The sequence below is a fragment of the Theobroma cacao genome, chromosome 4, assembly GCF_000208745.1.
Source record: "Theobroma cacao cultivar B97-61/B2 chromosome 4, Criollo_cocoa_genome_V2, whole genome shotgun sequence".
NCBI classification, from domain to species: domain Eukaryota; kingdom Viridiplantae; phylum Streptophyta; class Magnoliopsida; order Malvales; family Malvaceae; genus Theobroma; species Theobroma cacao.
This window is the reverse complement of record NC_030853.1, coordinates 28180653-28206041: the sequence shown is the minus strand read 5'-3', so window position 1 is coordinate 28206041 and position 25389 is coordinate 28180653. Positions and strand designations below refer to the sequence as shown.

Sequence of the window (25389 nt, the reverse complement as noted above, 5' to 3'; positions counted from 1 at the left end):
ACGCTTTGTTATCTGTATCCATCTGGAACAATTTAATGAAATGGGCCTCTTTTTAATGTAAAGATTATTATTAGTATTATTATTGTTATGAATATTATCCTGCGATGGAAGTAAAAGGCCTCGAGCAACCATTGAATGGTTAACATCAATCATTAGGGAATGGGGATGACTACGAGCATTGCTTTTTAATGAAAAATGTCCTTACGGATTGCATTCTTCTGCTCCGGATTATGGCTTCTTTTTTATAGGGTTTGCTCTTTAATATGCTATTAAAAATATCTCGAAAATTTTGAAATTTCGAGTTTGAGTTTCAAAATTCAGTCACAGATATATATTTTCTACATTTCATCTGTTGAAAATTTTTTTTTTTTTTGAGATTTCGTATTTCTATTTTTAATGAAAGATCGAAAATATATTAAAATGGTTTCAATTAAAAATTTAATTACTGCATTTTACTATCTTTCTTCATGTTAGTTGCTGAGTACTTTAATTGTAAGGTTTCTATGGTTGTTCGTGCTTTTAATATTTAGGGTCTGAAGTCTGAACCTGAAGATGGGAAGCACCACTCTCTAGTTACATTACATATAGCAAAATGTTCCCATCAGGCAAGGATGGTGACATAGAGGAATCAAAGCATTCCTACCATAAATATTATGCCACCATTAATGGCCTCCCTTTCCTTTTCATTTTCTTTCATTTTGATAACCCTTGCATAATTTTTACCAAAAAAAAAAAGAGAAAGAATCTATTTTTTTTTAAATCAAGAGAAAGAAACAATTGAGTTCGATTATAAGTCGATTTCACTTGAACAATTAAAAAATCCCACCGACATGGGGAAAAATGCTCACATCTCAATAATTATATATTCCATCAAATCTATGCAATTTATAATTTAATAGGAAAGAATTATTTGGTTCCTGTAGTAAGTACTAGTGCTACATTTTTTTCAATAGAAAAGCTATGCACTTTGTCCTATTGTCGATGGAATTTTGGCACATTAAAAAAATTTGTCAACCAATAAATTTTGGGACCTTAACTTGCTGAGGACCATTGAGGAGTCAAAGTCTTAAACCAATTTAAATCAGTACCAGTCTTCCTTATTGGCATTTGGCTTTCCTGTTATTGTCACAAGAAATCATGGGGGGCTTTAGAGTACCTAAAACCAGAGACTGCCAGTGGTGAATGTTCTTTTGTAGTATTTTGATATGAAACCAAGCCAGCCTTGCAGCCAATGGTTCATGTGATCCAATTATAGATTTTGCATGCCTCAAGGCGAGACAAGAAACCGCAACTAAAGCTGGCTGGTGTTTGCAAGTCTTTCTTCGAGGGGAAACAGTTTGATAATGGGGTCCTAATTGCAACACTGTTTCATCCACTGCCTATCAGTTTCAGTCCTATCGTTCTAGATTGCTTACTCAGTTCCAACAAGGCACCCATCGGCCATCAATAAAACTAGATGACATTTGCTTGCTGAAAACAAGTAGAAATTCAGACTCGTATACATGTAATCAGATGTTAATAAAGCACTAAAACGAGAGGTATGGATGAAAACAGAGGATCATACATATACGTACTTGTGTATAGTAATGATGAAGATTAGTAGTAATGGTATGCAAGTTTATGTCCCCCATGCCAACTTATATTTTAAGATGAAGATCGGGGTGATTTTCCAAACTTAGGCTACCGACTTGAACAACTTGTGATAGTAAAAGACAAGGAAAGTACCTCGGTAAGTAAGCAGTGGTTAGCTAATTCAGTGTTCTAGTCCAAGCTTGTTCTGGTGGGAGAAGACCGAAGAGGGAGGAGGGACCCCAACGTGTACATGGGCACAAATCTTGAGCCTCACATTCCTTAATTTTCTCAATCAAGTTAGGGCCCCATCAAAACTCCTGTGGGTCCAACCAGTACTTCCCCAAGAGATAACTGCCACGTAATAGTAATACAAAATAATAGAGGACATCCGCAGGTGACTCAGCTGATCCTGTCCCTTGGCTTTCAGCAAGACAGACAAGCATAGAGAGAAACCTGACAGAACCAGCATTTCTTTTGGTCATTTTAGCAGTAAACTCTGTGGAGTTAATAGAGAGGTTTTGGCAGAGATTTTTGGGGTCGGCTTATGGCTCTGTGGCTGGGAGGAGGGGGCTAGGGTCGGAGGCTTAGCCAAGGACACCCCTTCTGCAGAAAAATTGCGCGTGTAGGCGTGCCTGGCTGCGTCATCATCTCCCTCTTTTGATTTCATCTTGGGACCAAAAGGCTTGAAAGTGTAAAAACACAACAGGCTTTTACTTTAAAAAAATTTTTTTTTGCCCCTTTCTACCTTCTCTTTTGACATTCTGTTTCTTATCCATGGAACGAGGGAGACCAGCAAGAGGACTCTGTCTCACTGATTGTTGCTTTGTTTTTCTTTTTTTCTTCAAACGAGCAGCTTTCCTTTATAAACTTAGGATGATTAGATATTCAAGTACACAAACAGCCACCTGATCAGTGCAGCTAACATGACAAAGTGCACGAGTTAAAATGACCTTGATTTACAAATCACTATTTCTTTGGTTTAAATGATTCAAAATCCAAAGTGGAAGAGACCCAAATAATCACTCTGTGTATCACTAATATTTTCAAATTTTAATGAGATGAAAGTAATATCCTAAGAACATATTAAAACTCCAATGCTATTTCCCTACCAGGATTTTGTTTTTGATCTTCATATTCTGACTTCAATGGTGCTATTAATTTAATATGGGACAGATCACAGACAGTGTTCCCTTATGGTCAAATAAATGGGCTTGAACAGTAGGGGTTGTTTGATGTAAATGAAGAATGTTTGTACTTCTTTAATGCGAAGTGATTAAAACATTCCTTTTTCCAATAAAACCCAACAAGAAAGAGAGTTTAATTTCAGCTTAAGCAAGTTTATTGAGGTTTGTGTCAACTAAAATCATGTTCCTGGGAGAAAATGACAGGAAAATCAAAATGGTAGTATTTATTTTATCAATTGGGAAGCCAATCATAGACCAAGCAACTCACTAAAACTTCATAAAACCTTAATTTCAGTTAAGTGGGCGTGAACTCTCATTTTTATGAGTGGGGGAGTGGGAACATGTCTTGAAACTTGGTACCTTAAAGACAAAACTACAAGGACTATTATGCTTGTCCTTGATGTCAAAAGGAGGGGAAGAGCGATGGAGAAAACTGAAAAAGCTTTGGGCTAGTGTGACCCAAGGTAATAATGGCATCTAACATTTGAAATAATGTATATGTCACATTTAAGTAATTCTCATGCTTAATCATATTTAAGATAAATGAATTTATATCTTAATTGATCACTTAAAAACAATACAGTGACAGAAGAGAGTTGAACAGGCACATTGGGATAGCTAGACAACCGATTATTAATGGTGATGTTGATGCAGTGGGGGTGGTAAGGGCCATCGAGAGGAGTATATCCATTAGGTCAGGTGCTTCTCCTTTTATGCAAAAATTGATTTTGGCCATTCACCCAAAGGCCAAAAAAGGGCACATTTCTTTCATTCAAGTTCTTTTGTGACTTCTCAGGAAAAGGGCATGTGCAAATTGATAGCTACCATCTACCCGAAAAATAATGGTGTCTATTCCCTTGTTTACTTCTGTTCTCATATGCCTAAGGTGGATGTTTCTTAGCTTGTCACGTTAAAATTAAATGAACATGGGCCAATACTTTGCTATATTTATATTCATCCAAAAACCACATCTCATCCATAAAAAGAGACTCAATGGTTTGCAGAAGAAAGGGAAGTTTTTTTTTTTTTCTCTCTCAAATAATTTGACTTGTCTTCCATATGTACATGGTGAAAATTGGAGATGCATTTTCGATTATTATGTTTTGCATCCCATTTTTACGTGTTACTATGACTAACTCTATAATCTTTTTTTTTCAATCGTAGGAAAAGCTTTGGTGACAGATTGAAGGAAGACAACTATTGCTCATTTTAACTGTAGACTTCATTAGCTAAAAATGGGAAAGAAAACAAGAGAATCATTATCATTACATTTAGGAACAATCCTGAGAATCAAAGAGAATAATAATAAAACATTCTAAGGAATCGAGGGAAAACATCTGTACACTGCTGTAACTTTTGAGCCAAACAACTGCAGCATTTTCTTCATCATTCACCTTGGCCCCCAAAGCAAAAAAAATATTGGCACTATACACATAAGTAATGCACCAAAAATATTGTTGGCTTCCCCTTTATCCTTTTCTAAACCTTCATTAAGCATGATAGGCTTTATGATTGGAGCCGTGTGTTATATATACAAATATCATAAACTTAAGCTACATGAAAGTCTGCCAGAGAACACTTTCCTTTTTGTTCCTTCTTCTCTTTTTTTCCAATGGTTGCTCTCATTAAATATCAAGAGACAGGGACAGATAGAGTGATAAGAAACAGATTAAAGTGGGGAGTGAATGAGTTGGTAGGACAGAGGGATCTCGTTGTCATCATTAAGACTCGATACTACGTGTTTCTTTGGAGACCTATAAACCCCTATATGGCTCCAAAGATCAGTTAACCGTGACTCAGACTCGTAACCCCCTGAGCCTGAACCTGGGGGGGGTTTCCTGGCTGGACCCAAAAATGACCGTTGGTCTTTTTCTTTCTTTAGCCATCACCCACATTTGGGTAAAACCCATCTTATTTTGATTATCATGGAAATATCTTACCAAATCCATAATAATCTCGATTTTGATAATTGTAAGGTGTAATGTTCATATATCACGTCCGTTACAAAAGTCAAGGAATGAAATATGACATGTTTGTATGATATTGAACTTTTTATAATCTAATTTTCTTCTATTATTCAATTGCTTTTTCATAATGATGTGAAGCAACTCTATTCGAATCTTTAACTTATTTGGTTAATTCGACTAAAATTTTGAATTTGAAATCTCAAATTGATGTCAATATAATATGAATATAGAACTAATTTATTAAGATATTATGTTATATAATAAGTTCATTGCTTTTTTTTTAAAGAAATATTGAAGTGATGATAAAAGAAACTTTATATGAATTAAATTTAAAATATTTTAAAAACTTAAATATAAAAAAGACATTCAATTTTTAATATTATGTGATAAGTTTATTATTTTTATATGTAAAAAAATAAAATAATAATAATAATTTTAAATTAAATATTTATTTTAAATATTTAAAACGGCTCAATTTTACCAGAGTATTAAAATCAATAATGCTGAAATTGGGGAAATAGAGTAAAGAATCCATATAGATATGATGAGATGGGACAGTGCCCTAACAAAGGATAAGCAAAAAGAGGAAAGGGAGGATTAAATGGGAGATTAAAACCCACCACCAACTTCCAAGGTCAAGGAAGGTGATGTGAGCCACTGAAGTTGCTTCACAGAATTCCATGTCTGTAGAGAAACTTTTATTTGTGGATGACAAGGAGACCCTACTGTTTCTTTTTGCATTGCTGAAACCAATATCTTGCTCTATGATCCCACTTGGCCGAATAACCCATCCTTCAATTTCAATTTCAATATCAGTGGAATCTTTGATTAAGGGCACCATACATGTATGTTCTTATTTTTGGTCAGCAACCATGCTCAATTTACATTATGAAAGCGCTTAAAATGACTGGAGATGCACCTAAACATTTGGTTTAAATGATTCCATGATAAGTATATACATCCCATTCACAAAATCAAAATCAAATTTATTTTTTCGAAAATAAATCAGTATATAGATATATATATATATATATATATCAATTATCCAAGCTGTCTAGAACCTAAAGTTTGAGCCCACAAAGGAGTGGTCCAGTTCTTAATTAAGGCCCATACCAACATCGCGGAGATCTGATATGGATGCCGGGCAATGGAGAGCACATATCACATTCTCGGTCACACATCCCATCTCCGTAATTGATTTTTCCTCTGTGAAACTCAAAATCTTTTTCTGCAGTTTTGCATCAAAACAGTGCTATTAATTTCATGCATATCTCTTACACGTTCATTTAAGGTGGACCAACCATTCATTTTCACCAAAAGTCTTCTCAATAATTCCCCCTGCAACAAATGATTGAAAAGGAAACATCGGCATGCCCAAACATCAAAATTTTAACTTATATTTTCTTTCCTTACATTATATGAATGGAAAAACCAACGTCTCAAGTACTTGAATTTGATTTGGAAGATAAGATTTGGATAGATTAGAAAGCTTACTCAGTTCTAGTTTTCAGGTCTGATACTTGGATCCCAAGGAGATTGTTTTGGCCACTGGTTCAAGAAGATTGAGAAACGGACAATGCCTAAATTCAACTGGATGGCCCATAGGGGGACTTAGAACTTGTCTGCAGATAAGGAATAAAACCAGTAGAGGGAATCCAACTTTAGACGATTCCTTAAAGAAGGAAGTGGAAGCTAGGCCATCCCCACTAAAAACAATGCATTTTACATTATGTTATAAGTTTTTTTCAATGATGATTACACATAACGAACCAAAATAAATTCGATGTTTGTACTTATTAAGCCTTCTAATTTATGTACAACTTGCTAGATTGCGTGGCATAATCTATAGTTTTCACTTTGCATTAATCATAAATCATTGTCACATAATGAGGAAAGGTAATAGCCCGAAGGTAAATCATTTATTTGTAGTAGCTTTTTTCCTTTGGAAACTCTCTTCTTCTTCTTCTTCTAGCAACATGCATCGTTTTCAAAATAGTTATATTATTATTTGCTTCTATTGATTTTCTCCCCAGCTCTTACTGTGTAACGCAACCCGAGAAGTGGTTTTTGTGTTAGCATTTAAAAGAAAAGGGAATTGGTTTTTTAATTAAGTTGCAAACATGAATTTGGTAAAAACCAAATTAGTAGTTAGTAGCTATTTATGCACCAACTAGGTGAAAGAGCACCGTCACAATAATGGACACATCTGTCACCATCAATGCATAGCATTAATCACATAAATGAGATTGAAAACATGGTGGCCAGTCGCTCCAATTTCCAAAGACCATGATTTAGTACCAACAACATTTAACCCCCCAGCAGGCCAGCAGTTCTCCACACTGATAGATTTAGCCGTCATTCAGCTCTCCTCTCTCACAAAAAATTTGTGAAACAAAACAAAGAAGAAAAAAGTATGGTAAAAAAGAAAAGGTGGGGTCTGGAAGGAAAACCAAAGGGGTCCTTTTATTTGCATGGGAGGCACTAGGCATGGGCAGGAACCACCGCGATGAAGAAACACTTGAAGGAAAATCAAAAAGCATCGAGTGAAACGAAATCGAAGAATGGGTAGGGAAGAAAAGCATAGGCAAAGAAGGGAACAAAGGTCCACTAATAATTCAGACGCGAATATCAAAAAATAAAAGAAAGAAGTGAAAGAAATGGTTCAAATCAATCAGAATAAACCTGTGTAGAGAGGGGGGAGTTACTATCAAAAATGGGTAGAAAAAAAATTTTAATTTTTAAATTTAATTAAAATAATATAAAATTTTATTTTAAAAAATATTATTAGTTAGATATATAGATTTAGTTGTTAATTAATCGTTAATATTTTAATTAATTTCTTAACCTGATAAATATTAAAAAATAATTTTATTCTTAATTAATTTTTATAATAATAATTATATAATTTTATTAGTTTTTTATTAATTAAAAAAAACTTTCTATTGAGGAGCACGGAGCTCCTTTGGAGAGCCCAGGTCGGGCTCCTCAAGGGAGCACCGATGCTCCCTTAAGGAGCCTCGATCGAGCTCCCCAAGGAGAGTGTGGAAGGACCAGATCAAATTCTCCCTTTCTTGGAGAGTAGGGAGCATCGATTTATTTTTTTTAATTTTTAAAATATAGTAATAATTTTTTAAATTAATAAAAATAAATTTATTTTTTATTTTTATTAATAGCGCATTTAATTTTGAAATAGAATATTTATTTTAAAAATTAATAAATTTTTATATAATTTTGATTAAAATTTAAAAAATCAAAAATTTTTAAAAAATATATATGAGGGGTTCTGTAAGCCGCCGACGCAGAGAGAGATTTTTTTTATCGATTTGTTTGTCGGAAATGGGACAGGTAATTGGACTAGTTGGGATCGTAGAGGTTGGAATAGGTGTAGGGCTATGCTGAATGAGATTGGATTTAGTTTCTTGCTTTTTCAAGAAGGGGAGAGATTGATTGGTTGAATGACAAGCTGCAGAGACCTATACGTAGTAATTAGGCTTCGTGACAGACTAGGATGTATGTTACTCAGCTGCCTTTCTATTACTACTCCATCATTCACCGCAAAAGTATGCTGTGTTGTATTCCCTCATTTGCTTTCTTTTTGTTCTTTTGGGTTAAATACAGACTCCTGTTGCTGATTTGTAGTACCATTATTTTGTACGGGCAAAAAGCAAAGGATAAAAGATGAGATCCAATTGCTTAACGCCTATATAGGAAGTGCAACCATCTTTTATTAGCATAAAATTTGTCTTTCTTTGTGTTGTTCTTTTGATGAGAAAACAGAGTTGTTCTTATCTTTTTAGATTAAACACTTCTCTATCCTTTGAAGGGAATTAGGAACCACCAAGCCAAGCCTAGCCTTGGGATCCAATAGGATCAAGATTTGATATCTTAGGAATTGCCTCAAGTTTAATCGACCTGGAAATCTTAAATGGTGAATAATTTGGGAATATGTTCAGCATAGTGGCTAGTTGGTCCCAAAAAACAAACACAAGTTACTACCTTAGAAAAACAATTCTACTGCATGCTTGCAACCTGCACTATTAGTGGTGATTACACAGGCCCACTAGCCCCAAGTGCCAAGTTTTGTTGGAAGTTTTGGCACTTCAAGACTTTGACCAGGTCCTTGAGTTGGGCCTGAAAGAGAATGGGTTTTGTTCATTACTACTCTCGAGGCTTGATATCAATTACCCACATCATCAAACAATTCTCTTTGATACCAGATGGTATTGGGTGATGGGGATGGGGTTGCTTGGGTTCCAACCCAAACCTACAAGCCTCACAAATCGTCCTGAGACCTGATACTTGGTAAATTCAGGCTATAGTTTTTCCTCTTGGAACACCCAAGAAATAAAAGTACCCATCCAGAAAATGCCTTAGATTCTAACTAGAATGGGCCATGGTCATACATTTATTTTGCACACACTTTCATAATGGAAGAGTATCAGTTAATGGGGACTAAGTAAAAGGAATTATAAATTACACAAACCAACACCAAGCTCAGAATCTCTTAAATGGATAACAAGAAATAATACAATCATGGCAATGATGTTCTACACACAACCTGTAAATAACTGCCATCATCCATAAGTGAACTCCAAAAAGTCTCCTCCTACATCATATGCAAGCACTGGCTACAATAACTAATTCCTCCTAAACTGTACAGCAAAGCAGACTTACTGATATGAGATGAAAAATTTACATAGAAAGCATAACATCTAACTATAATCGCCATAACACAACAAACAATGCTGCTGCTTGATGCTAGAATTTCCATGTCCTATCTGGATCATGAAACTGGAAACCCTGAGCATCAGCTTCATCTATATGAATCAAGCAACCATAGCCATCAACAACACTGAGATTATCACCCAATGACCATTTCCTAGAAGCTTCAAGCCAGCTGAGAAAAATAGAAAGCAATTATTTAAAATTATTGATATAGCAATTTATGTATATCCCAAAATAAAAAACGATATGGAGAATTTATTTCAATCATTAAATCAGAACTGTGAAAACAGACCTACACTAAGTAAATTAGTCCTTAAGTGGCTTGTGTCTTTAGAAAGAAAATCTTTGCATGATGGGTGAAATTATGATAAAATGTTCTTAAAATTCAGAAAAAGAAGTATTTTTTTCTCCAGTTCTTAAAACTCAGGAGATGGAGAGTGCAAAGATGCTGCTTTCTAAGATGACCATGAAATTCCCATATCTTTAAAAGGAGAAGTAAAGGGTTTTTTGGGTTTTTTTTTTGTTTTTTTGATTGGGGGAAGGAGATTCAAGTCTTGCTTTTTAGGCAGGGGATCATGCACCAACCAATAAATTAAATGCTTGGATACAGAGAGAAGTAAAAGGTTGAACTACATCATTGTTGCCCGACTATTATTCTTTCAGAAAGCATTTGAAACACATTTAAATCTATATAAGAGCATCATTATATGATGATTTTGTTTTGGCAACAGAAAAAGGAAAAAAATCTATGTGCCTGGTTTTACCTTGATTCAAATCACTTTGAGACAATGTTGGTGCAGTGGAAGTAGACTTATTTGACATTGAGATCCCAAGGTTTGAGCAATCCACTCCAATTGCACCTAAAATCACAAGTTCAAACTCAATTAGCAATTTCTTTCAGAAAACCAAATGGAACATAGTACTTTACCAACGTAATTAACACTACATCAAAACAAGAAATCCTATATTTTACAGCCACCTCCAGATTCAACTTAACTATTCATAGGAGTGTGTTCTTACATTCTCTGTAGCATGGGAAGGCAGAGACATTAAAAAGATTAAAATAACCCTCCGAACATTTGCAATCATATGTAAATGGTGATGTCTTGTTGCATGACCCGCCTCCGCAGTTAGTCCAGCTGCAGACTGTGAAACCATGACAAAGTGCATTAGCATTAACAAAATGATATCAAATGACCAAATAGAAAGCTTAAATGGTACATATTCTTACTATCAAGGATAGACTCATTCGCTTTGGCTGCCTTTTCTTGCACAGGGGAGGTAGCTGCTGCACAAGCAGAATTTAGTGTGCCTAAAAACACCGAATTGTCAGCATCATCAAAATGCAAAGCAATGAAATGATTTAATAACTCTTATTTAACAAATGTAAAATCTTAATCGATCACATCTTCAGATCAGCAATCTAACTTTTTCAAAAGAAGATTAAACTTTTCAATCTTTGACTCAGCTAAGATATTAAAATCACATATTGACAAGTGTTTAGTACCCTTTGTTCAAGAAAGGTCCTCACCACGACATAATCTTGAGAGGATTTGGGTGTGATTAGCATCCATCACCAAATTGAATTAAAATATTCATTTTCTATCTTCCTTCTATTTGTTCACATCATATTTTATTGCTTTTCTCATTGTCAAATCTAATCTAGCTTTTGTCTCCTTAGCAAGACATCTAGTCCAAAATTAAAGCTACCACTATTCTTAGCCACAAAGAAGGAAGAGCAAAGAAAGGGGGGTGAATCGATGGCTCTAAAACAACAACCTAACCGCCTTCACATGATGTAGCTGGGGGTTAATCTATGGTTCTATCCAATCTTTCTGAGTTCCCCACAACAACCCCAAGACCACTTCTAATGTCCAAAAAGCTCCTTAGATAGCCTGACCAAGTTAATGCAAAAGTCACAAAACATTCATGATTTGATTATATGTACAAACCATGACCAATAACTTAAAAACAGAGTACATGTATGAATGAAAAGAGGTAATTTTCAAAGATGAACATGTGCCTTAAAAGCAAGAGAAAGGCAGAGCTTAATTACAGTTAGGAACAATGCAGGGGAGAAACTTGAGATGATCATCATTGTCAGCCCGAGTTTGTTTCCAATTAAGATCACAGTCACACCTATAATAAGGAAATGTTCCATTTAAAGACGGCCTGCATTTTCCTCTTCCACATTCCACTTCTTTGCATACATCATCTGCAGCAAGGGAAAAAAAAAAAAAACCCAAACAAAACATGCTCAAAACTCTTAAAAATCACAAACAAGAAACACCAAAGTTAATAACAAAGCTCAAAGATCTCAAAACCATTAGTTTGTAAGCCAAAAGCAAAAGACCAAAGACTACAAGGGAAAGTAACAAACCAAACACGGGAGACAAAAGTGGAGATAAAAAGTCACTTTCAGCAATCTTAAGATGCAGAACAAGAAGGATTGCAATAAAAGCAACGGTTCTAAGAGAAGCCATGTCTAGAGCATGCAAGGATAGAAGATGATGATGATAGAAAGATGGAAAGAAAGAGAGATAGAGAGAGAGAGTGAGACTGGGTGGTCGGGTTTTTTTATTGAGTTCCAAGCAGCCGGAAGAGTTTGAAAAATATAAGTGGACGGTGCTTTGATTGTTGGAGGCTGAAGTGTTTTACGTGGCGTGGACTCAGCTAAACTCAGTTGTTGTTAGTTGGAGGTTCGAAGCTTGATTTATCTACGGCAGTTTTCATTTTGCAATGGGAAAGATTTGAAAATATAGCCGTCCATTCATTTATAAAAATTTTAGACATGATATTTAAAAGTATAAAAATCTTTTTATTTAAAATAAAATTATAAAACTTTAATTAAATGTAATAAAAGATTTTATTTAAAAATTTTTAAAAAATATTATGCCAAAATTTATTTTCAAATTTTAAACTAGTATTGTTCATGAATTTGAGTCATTATTGGACTTATTTTCTAGACCCTTTAATTAACATAGTTCTTTTTAATATTTGTCACACTGATTTATGATGTTTTTAATAATACGATATTCCATGATTTTTTTATTAAAAAACTAATACTAGAATGTGGCGTGTGGCTTGAGTTGGTATTTTTCGTAAAGAATTATATATTAATTAATGAGTCAATTGTTCATGTGTGTATCCTCAATGCTATTTATCTTAAATGAAAATATTGTTTTTTTTTTAAAAAACTCTAATGCTAGTGTTTAATTTAATATTCTTTGTCAATATTTGAATTTCATGATTTTTGATAATAAGGTTTAATTTTAACCTTTTGTGAGGTTATAGTGCAAGCCAAGGCTTGACTTCATAACTACTAATCATCATTATCGCAATTCCAAATCATAGAATGTGACATCAAATTCATCTTGTTCAAAAAAAAAAAATTGTTATTCAATAATAACCAAAAATAAATTTTCCAAATTTCGTTTTAGAGATGTTTGTTCAATTTCATGAGAATATAAATATTTTTTTATTTTACTCTTTTTTCTAAAAAAAATAAAGAATTGAGATTGAATTGGGAATCTCATATTAAATAAATACGGGTCATTAAATAATTTATTTTTTTTACTTGAGACAGACGTAAGTTTTTTTATATATATATATAAGAAAGAATAAAAATTTATCATTTTATTGTCGAGTTTGAATTTTTTTTTATATTACTTGCAAAAGAAGATACAAAGAATCATAATTTTGTTTGAACTTTGAATATAGAAAAGCATTGTCTTCAATCATCTGCCTAATAAATGACTTTCGGCTGCCCAACCGAAGAGAGCAGAATGGGAAGGGTCTTGAAGACATGTGCATGATTCACAGGTGAACTGCATTTATCGATAGGATTAGCCATTTTGGGTTTTGAAGGTATGACTTTCTGCTGCCCAACCTAAGAGAGCTAAATGGGAAGGTCTGTCTTGAAGACATGTGCATGATGATTCACAGATGAACTGCATTTATCAATGGAATCAGCCATTTCGGTTCTGAAGGTATGGTTTCTGGAAAGATGCCATCTAAAATGTGGGTGCAACCTTACCAATAAATACCCTTTTGTCATAGACTTTGGATCAGACTCTCTTCAATGCTTATTAATTGTGTTCCCATTATCAGTATGCTTAGCAGCTAACACTAGTCACGATCTGTTTTGGTACTCTTCAATGAATGATTCACGCCACCCACAAAAAGTCAAAGGAAATAACTAAATATCCTTTTGCCTCTCTGTATTTGGATTCTTCTTCTTGATAGGTCAGAAAGTTCATTTCATTTCCGTAGTTAACTTCCCTCAGGCATTGGGGATTTAGAATAACCGGGCCTCATGAACATTTTGATTTGCAGGAGTCAGCCCAATACATAGTGGGGCTAATTAGCTCGTGTCTAGGGCTCTAACCTCTAGGATATTCAATACATATTTGGGGCAACGAAAACAGTGTTGTGGCCTTTGGGTTCAGTGTAAGGCCGGACATAGCCTGATGCAGCTGCAGACTGATTGCCACGCTTTCCAACTATGTACATTCATTGTGGGTCTTTGATGAAACAGTTTGCATGTATTCCTAGCTGAAAAGGTGTGAAAGTAACACTCGTCCAATCCATTTGGTTAGAAACTTTCTTGGGAATTACTTAATTGGTTTTTGTAGACTAGTTCAACACGGTTCATGTTGGGATTGTGAAGGCCAAAATGCAATTGCATTGGAAATTGAAGGACAATGAAAGATTTTCGGGGACCACAGGCTTCCTGTTAAGCGGAACAGTGAGCACTCAGTGAATGTGGTAATAAAGAAGTAGCTGAAGAATCCAATCTCACTGATGACAGATCTGAATTTGTACTTTCCCTCAAGGCCTATTTGGACAGGCTTAGTTGATTTGGTACAAAACGCGTGCAATTTAATTGATTGATGGGCTCATAGCAAATGCAAGTTGGTAGGAAGGTGCAGCAAATATGAAGACCATTTTAAACTGGACCACAAGTTTTGTACACGGTTACCATTTTCTCAGCCCAAGGTTAAAATCCAAACGGTCCAAAACCTTGATGTTGCTGCTATTCTTCCTTAGAATTCAACAATATTTATTTATATATTTTTTTAATTAAAGAAAGAGATTTAAATTTTACTTTTTAGGTAGGACATCATGCATTAATTAATTACTTAAATATTCTAATACAATTTTTATTTATGTACTTGTTTTGAGAGTTGTGACATTTGATAAGATTAATTAGGGAACTCTTATTGCCCTTTACAAGATTGTGGATGGGCACGGAAAATATTGTTGTCTTTTACTTGATAATTCAAGGTAAAAAAAAAAAAATTACTGCATTCAAAGTCAGAAAATGGCTTTAGCTTTGGGATCAACAATGTTCACCTCGAGGATTGTGGGATATTTGAAGGTAAATAAGTTGTATAGTAAATTTGGGCCTTTGGAGTCAAAATCCGACATGATCCAAGCGCATCGGAATATAAGGATCAATGGTGCAAGATGTTGACCTCTCAGCACAATCCTCATACAAAAACATTTCCTGGAATTCATTTTCATACCTACTGTGGTCCATGAACAGAGCAAGCATGACAGACGGATGCCAAGAGGTTGAAAACACAACCTTTCCAACAAGAAAAATTCCTATCATTCCAACAACAATATGATGTCAAACTAGTACAAAGATTTTCATGAGATTATATGTACAAGTAAAAATTATATTGATCTATTTAATATAAATATATATATATATATATGACATATTAAGTAGAAAATATCAACTAATAAATTAAATAAATCAACATAAAATTAAATATTATGTAAAATTCAACGATAAAAATTTGAAGCTTATTTTATTATTCAATATGCCATTCATTTCCATTAATTTGTGTACTAATATATTTTTAGTGTACAAGAACTTTGTATTTGACTAATTTTTTTTATTATAAACTAAAAAGAACTAGTATTCCAATTTTTTTTTAGTAACAAAATTGCTAGTGAATTAGAATAAGGAAGTTCACTTGAATTAATTATGAGTTTACATGATATCTAGTTAAAATGAACACATGATACATTTATATAAATTCTATTGTCAGTGTATAAGATAATAATATTTAAATTTAAAAAGCTGGATCAAGTATAAGAATAGAGATCTTTCTGAGAAAAGAAATTTGACCACTTGAGGGTTCTCCCCAGTTAGGAAGGCCACATGAAAATGAAGAGGACAAGCTCAATGGTGAAATAGGAAAAATATGGTTCCTCATGCCGGAAATGCCCAAAGTGCACATGAGAAGGAACCATCCTATAGACAGTGAGAAAATGCAAACAAAAAGGAGAAGAGTACCTATCCTCAATCAATGAATCTTTTCACATGCATGTTGAAATCTTTTTATTCTTTTCCCCAGTCCATGTGATTGAGAACTTAAACAATGTAAGCATGCAACACTCACATTTTAATAATGGATTCTCCTTACCACTTTGATATATATATATATATATATATCTTTCACTGTACATATGTAAACAATTCATAGTGTAATTTAAGACAGATAACACAATCAATAATTTGATTCATATTGCCTGATCTGACAGAATATCTTTAAATGGATTTGGATTAACTTCTTGTTCATAATTTATGAAATTGAGATAGGATCTTAAATAATTACATATCTTTGCTGGTTCTCATGTTTCACATCTTCTAAAATAATAAATACATAAATCAGGATTATCATAAATTTTAAAGACAATTTGTCATAGATGTTTCACCATATTATTTATCCCATACCTTCCATCGCTCCCAAGCCCAAAGAGGAAAAGAAAACCAAATCTTTTATCTTTCATGTTTTTTGTACTGCTAAATCTTTATCCTTCAATGTGGGGTATCCCGAAATTATTTTTGGGACGCCCTAAATATGAGTTTCGGTTCATGAATCATGATTCTTTGTTTTGTTCCGATTAATGGTAAAGGTGCGGGCCTACAAAAATTGGATGCTAATTTCTAATAATGTGCTTATACACATCTTCAAATTTAAACCATATTAAGCTAAAATCAGTTCCTAGTGAAATAAAGTTTCTTTGTTTTTAGTTACTTCCTTGATGTGAAAAAATAGAAAGTTTGTTTAGCTTTGCTTAATATGTATAATAGTTTATTATTAATAAAGGTTGTTAAAGCAAGCAGATATGAGCCAGAGTTACCTCTTTTTCGCAGATGATAGTTTATTATTTGCTACAGTTGACAGTAGGGAAAGAGAAAGGTTGAAGCACATGCTGGAGAAATAATGGAATGGCTTCGGGCAGAAGATCAAGCTTGTTTATCAATAGTAACAAAGGTGAATTGCACAAAAAAGACGTCAAGAATGCGATCTCCTTGCTAATTGAAAAATAACTTATTAAAAAAAAATTGTGTAAAATTTTTTTTCGTAAAATATTGTATAAAAAATTTAATATTTTTAACTATTTAGATAAACTGTTGAAAACATTTTTTATTGTTTGGATCATTGGTGAAATATATTTTTCATCATTAGTGATGAGTTATTTGGGTATTAAAATGATAAATAGAAAAAATTAGGAATGAAAATGAAAATAAGAAAAATTAATAATGATATTTTCTAAATATTTAACCACATATTGTAATGAAAGTACGTTCTAATTTTTAAAAAGATTTTCGTCTCATTATTTTTTTACCATAACATTATAAAAATATCAACATTCATCAATTTGAGTAAAACATTCAAAATCTATATTTGTAAATATGTATTTATCAAATAACGATTATTAAATATTTTTTGTTATAATTATTAGTAAGATTTATTTATTTATAAATAAAAATATTAAATTGTATTGAGTGATTTTATTAAAAAATATTTTTTTAATTGTAATAGTATTGAATAGTTTAAATATTAATATTTTAATTAAAATTAAATATTAATATTTTTAATATTTTAATATTTTAAATTAAATATTAACATTCATGAAATCTATATTATTTAATATAAGAACATTTTTTTATTTTTTGAAAAATGTCTTACAACTCTCAAAAGTGTTAAGACATTTTACGTGATTAATGGATATTTTTCTATTAACTGATAAAATATTTTACATTTGAAATCAATTTTTCATTACAAATCTTAAAAATGCTTTCCAAAAATATTTTATGTGAGAACAAAACTGACCCTATATCATGTATTCCAATCCAGAGAAATAGTTAAAGCTACTACACCGGTGGGAAAGGGTCTGAAATGTGCTTATAGGGTTCTATGGGACAAGATCAATATAAAGCAGCAAGGATAAAGCCAAAAGTCTTCATCAAGTTGATTCTACAAGCAATCCCAACTTGTGCTATGAACTGCTTCTTGCTGCCAAAATCGTTGTGTCAGGAATTTAACAGCATGTTAAGCAATTATTGGTGTACTCAAGGCCATTTATGCTCTGCCACTTAATAAACTTGGATACCTAGATATACTAGTTTAGCACTACGGCTTCAAAGGGATACATTGAATACAAATTACTTGGTAATGAAGGAAATTTTACTTGTGAGAAGTGACCTGGAAAAGAGAAAGTTAAATGTGGAGAAAAGTTGCCTTCAGTATGGAGAAGAAGAGGAATCAATGATGCATGCCATAGAAGATTGTTCTTTAGCGAACGCAGTGTGGGAGCAACTAAACTTCAAATGGAGCAGCGACAGCAACGGTTTTTTGAATGTTGCAGAACTGGTTGCATTAGGTGGCATGTAAAGGACAGCAAAACCGCTTTGATTTATTTCTTGTAGCTGCTTGGGATATTTGGTCCAGCCGAATTGGTGAACTGCAATGGTGATCAGTGGAAAGGCCCTCACACAGCAACAAATTTTGCCAAGAATTACTTGAAATGAAGCTGCTCATGCATTAGCTAAGTGTGGGATGAATGAGGGGGAAGATGTCTACTGCAAAGAAGATTGCCCTCATCTTCTGTTGTCCATTATTATTGATAATTGTAATCTAATTTCTTGAATTAATGAAATTATTTTATCTTAAGAAAGTGGGTAAATTTTACATAATAATTACATATCATTTTTTTAAAAAATTTCAGAATATTTGCATCATTTTTACAAATAATATCTCTAACATACTTAAAAAAAAAGCTTTAAAGGGACTTTCTCGTTTAACCACGTGTCAATTTTAGAAAATATTTAAAAAGGTTGAACAACACTATTAAAAGAGATCTGAAATTGTTCACAAAGATTGTAAGGTATGGACTCTGCACGAATCGCATGCGTGAGTGTCTTATATTTAACTTGTGTAAAACGCACGAGTCATATTCTAATATAAGTGAATGCAAATTCCCTACGCCGACCTTGTGTTTCCTTTTCTGCATTCTATATTAAGTTAGTAATTAGAAATATCAATTAAAAAGAAGTAATTTGTCTTTATTTATTATTTATAGAAACAAACACAAGTTTCTATCGATTACAAGAACTAAAATTATTATTACCTCTTTTCTGTACGAGAATAACAATTGTTAATATCCCCAAAAAACAAAAGGGAACCATGCATGCTTGTGATCTTCTAATAATTGAACGAAGAGGGATTGAGAGACTGGAATTGAAAAACTGAGGATCCCACAGTGTTTCCCTGGATACAGGACCTAGTCAAAATGGGGGATCATATAAACACACCATGTGAGTGCCAACTAATCCTTCCATATTATAAAAGTATATTTCTATATAAACTGTACATTAATTGTGCATGTACAGTGGCTAAGATTGGTCCAAATCACATTATTTCATTGTTCATATATGAGCCCCCAGAGAGGTTTGGACAACTGTTTTTGTTGTACTTGTATACTAGTATGTCTTACTATTTTTTGACTCATAAAAGTTTGTTATTTTTTTTGCAATTTTAAATGGCATATATGCAGATAATAAATTAATTTTATAATTATTTTTCTTTTTAATGAGGTCAACAGAAAATTTTCCTTGCAATGTTTTTCATGATCCCATTGAGTAGGATAGACTTTCCACATTGAGTTTCTGATTTCTATGGGTTTTGCTTCTGCAGCAGCAATGTTTGTTCATTTTTTTAACTACCTAAAGGTAACAGACTCCCCAAAACAGAAATCTATTACTTGTGGAGTAAATAATAAGACTCACCATGATTAATTTCCTTGAGGGGGTTGGGGGGGGGGTCATAAATTAATGGACACAATCAGCAATTTTCAAAACATTCTGAAAGCTTTAAACACTTGAATCCACAGAAATATATTGATGGGAACTACATAAAGAAACACACTTCAGTTTTTGATTGTTGTGCAGAGAGATAGGCTGGCAGCTAGTTAATTTTCTTACAGCAGCTTTAATGTTGTTATGGTAAGAGCTCTCAGTGTCAGTAAACACCCCAAATAAAATTCCTAATCAATCAGCTACACCTATTTAGTGGTCCTCTACAGTGGGAAAATTCAAATTCCAAGCTAAACAGGACAGTTATTTGCAAACTACCCCTTGTCTCCCCAACAACTGTTTTATCAAGCCTCGATCACATCCCAATGTCTCCAGTGCAGTGGTATAAATCTATTGGACCCACAGCTTTCTGGAATGAGGAAAGGATAAAAAGAGCTGGTGAGAAGATGACTTCTTACAGGGTCTTGGTATCAACAAGGTTAAATTCACTTGCCTAGGGACCATGACAGAAAACTTGATGCAAAAGACGAGAGGATACTGCAACCGCTGGGATGTAAATAAGCATGTGCTCATCCAACAAGCAATCCAAGCTACTCTACTCTGTACATTTTCTCAGTGGAGCCCACAATCCCCACAAAGGTTTTCCAGGTTCTAAAAATCCAAGACCCCAAAAATAGACCTCAAGTGGACAGATCTCCCACCCTGAAACGAGTATTTTACACGGATTCTGCATGTTCTCGACCCATTTTCACATGGTTTCTGAGATGTCCCATTCCATGTTAACCAGGACATAGTTACCATAACACCCTTGAAAATTATATCAGAAAGTTTTTAACTGCAAGGACAAAATGGGTTGCTGAAGAAGTTTAAACAGCTAAGGAATCTCACCATTAATCTTCCAGGATGGTGGCAAGTGGCTTGCCAAGGCAGCTTCCTCCTTCCTTCTTTACCCATCATTGAGGGCTTACCTAATGAGCATTACCCAATCATCCTCCGAAAGTGGTAGTTACATCACTGAAGGAATAATGAAGCAGTAAGATTAGGCTGTCAAAAAAGACAAAAAAAACTGCAATTAAGATCTGCTTTAACAAGAAAGCCCATTACATGTTGAAAGCTACTTATCCGATATAGCCTAGGGGATCTATATATCACTTGTTGCTGTCTTCTTTCTATGATCCTCTGTGATGCAATGGTGGACTAGAAGAGTCTTATACAGGGATGGGGAAGACAGGAAAATGGCTTAAAAGCTTCTTGACAGGCAAGAAAGATAAGGAGAAAGAAAAAGGAAAATACACAAGCAATCAGAATTCTTCAGTTGCCCCCGAGAATCCAACTACTCCCATTTCAATCCCACCAACAACTCCTAAAGAAAAAAGAAGATGGAGTTTTCGGAGATCTTCAGCTGGAGCAACCCCTACAAAGGACTTGAATTCTACAGAACAAGTTGCCACTCCACCACCTTCAGTGGAGGCCACCTTGGACAATGAGGATGAACAGAAAAAGCATGCCATGGCTGTGGCAGTGGCTACAGCAGCTGCTGCTGACGCTGCTGTGGCAGCTGCACAGGCTGCAGCGGCTGTGATCCGCTTAACTGCTGCTGCCAATGAGAAAGCCAGCGCAGCTGAAGAGGCTGCTGCCATAAAAATTCAATCTGTCTTTCGATCATATTTGGTATGTAACTTCTGAAGTGTCCACGAATTTTTTTTGTAGCTAATGTATCTAATTTCAAGTTAAAAGACATATTATGAGATATGATATTTGCAAGTCGTTTCATTGGTGTTATAACAGGCTAGAAAAGCTTTGAATGCATTAAAAGGACTAGTAAAGTTACAGGCGCTGGTAAGGGGTCACCTGGTGAGAAAACAGGCCACAGCTACTCTCCGATGCATGCAGGCATTGGTTACAGCACAAGCCAGAGCTCGAGCTCAGAGGATTCGGATGGTTGAAGAATCAAATCCTGCTAGCCAGAGACAATCACCCCACAGAAGGTCAACACCAGATCACAGGTTCAGGCATGCATATCATGTACGTTTCTCCTTTGCCTTTCAAGGAGTTTTCTTGCTATCATCTGATATTGAATATCTCAAAAAGAACTTGTTTCGTTTCTTCTTTCTATCCTGGAATATATTCCATCAACAATTGTGGCAAAAAGTATGCCAAACTTACCAGGGATTTCATCAATTTCAATTTTGAAAGAGCAGTCATAGTTGATTAGTACTAATGCCAAAACCAAAAGCCAAACAAAACAGTTTACTACTGGCTCCGGGCGTAAAAGAGAAGCAGCAGAGGAGTATTTCATTTCACCTGTTAAACGACCGTTTTTGATTCTTATACAATTTGATTTGCAACATGGGTTTTTCTGCATGTAGGAGATTGATAGAGGAATGGAAGAAAACATTAAGATTGTAGAGATGGATCTTGGTGATTCAAAGGGAAGTTTGAAGAGTAGAAATAGCTATTCACACCATCCTCAAGCAGAACGAGTAGTGGAACATAGATTCTCAACTCATTATTCCTCAAATCATGCATACTCGAAGCAAGACAATTATCAGGTATCTCCAGCACCATCAGCTTTGACTGACATGAGCCCCAGGGCCTGCAGTGGTCATTTTGAGGACTATTCTTTCAGCACAGCACAAAGCAGCCCCCCATACTATTCAGCTATCTCAAAACCTGATCCATCAAAACTTCCTTTTGCATTTCCAAGGCCTGAATATGCAGAGTCTGTGTCATATGACTACCCCTTATTCCCCAATTACATGGCTAACACAGAATCTTCAAGAGCCAAAGTCAGATCACAAAGTGCACCAAAGTCAAGGCCAGATTCATTCGAAAGGCAACCAAGCAGGCGAAGGGCATCGATTGAAGGCAGAAATGTCCCAAGGGCGGTAAGGATGCAGCGGTCATCTTCACACGTTGGAGCCACTGCTCAAAACTACCAATACCCCTGGTCAATAAAACTTGATAGATCAGCAGTATCCCTTAAAGACAGTGAGTGTGGATCCACCAGTACAGTACTCACAAACACCAACTACTGCAGATCCCTCGTTGCATATGATGTGAGTATGAAATTACAAAACAATATTAACAGAATTTCAGATTTAAGTAAATATAAAGAATGCGTGAATTCAGCTTCATTTACATTATTAATTTGGTTGATTTCTGTGGCTGCAGCCTCATGGAGATAGGTACTAATAGCATATCTCTCTTACCATTGGGACAGACATAGAGTGTGGCTCAACTCAACTGAAAAAAAGTAGATCTAAATCAAATAAATAGTGCAAGCTGCGATGGGAGAAGCCAAAGAAACTGACATCTACGATTAATGTAGAAGCTGCTATGATGGCCTGACAAATTTTCACTCCTGATTTCAAAGTTGAGCACTGTTTGAACACCCCTCCCCTCCCCTTTCCCCTGTGTAGAAACGTTTTTGTTCTTTGCTTTTGATGTTTCGAACATGAGTTGATTGAATGTCTTCCTTTGGCAAACCATTGAGGAAACTGACCTGCAAGAATTGCAGGGCTCAGCTTTACTGATTTAGTAATGATATGTCAATAGAAATTCATGGTGTGATTTATTCCCTCATAATTACTTATTACTCTAATTTAGTTCAATCAGAGATTTACTACTTCTTTCCCACAAAAATCCAGGATCCCCCTTTATCTCTTTTTCTGAGAATTAAACCTAAACTTCCACCCTATATACTCTCGAACGTCATTTAAGAGATTGCCTGCAGATTTTCTGTTCCCCACAATGATAGTAAGTTTCCAGAAGCACCAGCTTCATGTTATGCTTTAAATAAGAATTTCTTTTTTTGAAGAACAAACATACACCTTCGTATAACTTCAACAGCTCAATCCATACAAGGAGTTCTATAACTGAACAAAATCTTCAAAAATATGAACATTAAATACCGTCCTGTACTACTAAATGCCAAATGGATCAAGCACTACTTTCTGCGCTTGCTAGATGCAGTCCTGTACCCACGCTTACAAGGCTCGCCCCAAGGTGTACGCGAAGTCTTGTCATAACTCCCACTACTTTTACTTCGACCCATTCATCGCCACTCACCTTAAAAACACACCCTGATGATGTTGCTGTTGCACTAACTGCGATGCCCTTAATGGCTCTTTCTTCCAAAAACTTCGATGGTTTTATAGAAGCAACCATACATTTCTGACCATTTCTTTAGACTTATATACATGATTTCCCCAATTGCATCTGCCCAAAATACTATACCATCACTGCCAAAATCGAGGTAAATCACTGTCAGATGTGGGAGAACAACTATGGGTCTAAATAATAATTAGAGAAAAAGAATACCCAAATAGATTGCATAAATGAACTTCCTTAAAGTGCAGGTACAAATGACTCTAAACAATACTGTAAATCAGATAATGCAGTATAATCCACAAAACCTCCCATAATAAAGTTATTCGCCTCCTACATATTTATTAAGGTAAGGTGTACACAAGAATTTAACCAACAAACTATTATGCATGCAACTTAGATGTAAGCAACCATCCATAAGTAAGAACTCAACCCACAAATAAATATGGATTTCCAGGCATTACTGCAGAATTGACAGTCCAATGAAACCCATCAAAATGACCATGCCATTGATGAAAAATTATGTCTAGTACTCCATATAGGATAAACTTTGTAATGACATAAGGCAATTATCAAATTAGCTATTAATAAAATAAAATAAAGAATGCCCCTGAAATTTCCTTTCCTCAACCCAAAAAAAGAATGAAAGAAAGGCTGCCCTTAAAAGCACTTATCTGTAAGATGAGAATCTCATTCCAAGAACAGATGCCCCCAACAGCATGTGCATGCCTCATTGACTAGAAGGATCGGGTTTTGGCTTGCTTCCCTTATCGTAAATATAGTACCGTTACCATTGCTATATGCCACTACTTCCGCACAGCGAGACCAAGGCGGCATGGAGATGGGATGGCAAGATGGTTTCTTGAATCGTTTTCACGATTCTGTTGACCGGTTTTCCAAAAACCGGTTCAAGGGTTTAAAAATTCTAGGGTTTTGGAAAACTGGGGGGTTGTTAAAAAACCGGTTTTAAAAAAACGGTTAAAGGGTTTTTGAGAAACCGGTTTAAAGCTTTTGAAAAATTCGAGGGTTTCGAAAAAACCGGTTTAAGGGTTTGAAAAATTCAAGGGTTTCTTAAAAACCCACGCGGTTTAAAAAATAAAAAAATAAAAAACCTAAACTAGAAAACGCAAATGAAGAGAAGAATAAAACATCACCGGCGGCAGAACTAACGCCACCGGCGACGGCAGCACATGAAAATAAAAATAAAAAGTGAGAGAGATGGCAGAAAAGAAACGGTGAAAAAAGGAGTAGGAGGAGGAAGCAATAAAGAGCCGCCGACAGCGAGAACAGTGCTCTCGTCGGCGGTGTGTAGTGAGGAGCGACAGAGAGGTGAGGGGAAGCGAAGGGGAGAATGAGGGAACGAGAATGGAGAGAAAAAAAAGTAGTAAATACCAACTTTATAAATTTAAAAAATAAAGAAGGAAACAATAACTGAAGAACATGTAGATGATTGCAAAGAGATTAAATCATGAAACCCAAAGGCTCCCTTTCAAGGTTTAGAGTTCTTCTGACCAGAATGGGTTCGAACCTGTGTATGGAAGTTTAAAGAAAGCCTTTTGAGCTTTGGGCTCTATAATTCTTATCGACAATGATCTGAAAATGTCTCTTAGACTTGGGCTTGGTTAAGGCTGATGCCCATCAATTAGAGTTGTCAAAATTTGTGTTTCCAAAGTTCAATCAGCCTTTCCTCACCCTTCTATTTCTCCACCAA

At 34.8% G+C, this 25389-nt stretch overlaps 2 protein-coding genes across 2 annotated transcripts; one reads left to right on the top strand and one right to left on the bottom strand.

Annotated features, from left to right (window-relative positions):
• On the bottom strand, positions 9181-12149 carry LOC18603046. The gene is made up of 6 exons (XM_007034787.2): positions 11829-12149; positions 11505-11663; positions 10680-10760; positions 10469-10594; positions 10213-10308; positions 9181-9620 (listed from the first exon to the last, which is right to left on the bottom strand). Exons 1-6 carry the CDS (start codon positions 11929-11931, stop codon positions 9550-9552), a joined length of 636 nt encoding a protein of 211 aa, XP_007034849.1. The 5' UTR covers positions 11932-12149; the 3' UTR covers positions 9181-9549.
• LOC18603043 (protein IQ-DOMAIN 14) lies at positions 20481-23143 on the top strand. The gene is made up of 4 exons (XM_007034784.2): positions 20481-21239; positions 21357-21593; positions 21938-22627; positions 22743-23143. Exons 1-4 carry the CDS (start codon positions 20787-20789, stop codon positions 22761-22763), a joined length of 1401 nt encoding a protein of 466 aa, XP_007034846.2. The 5' UTR covers positions 20481-20786; the 3' UTR covers positions 22764-23143.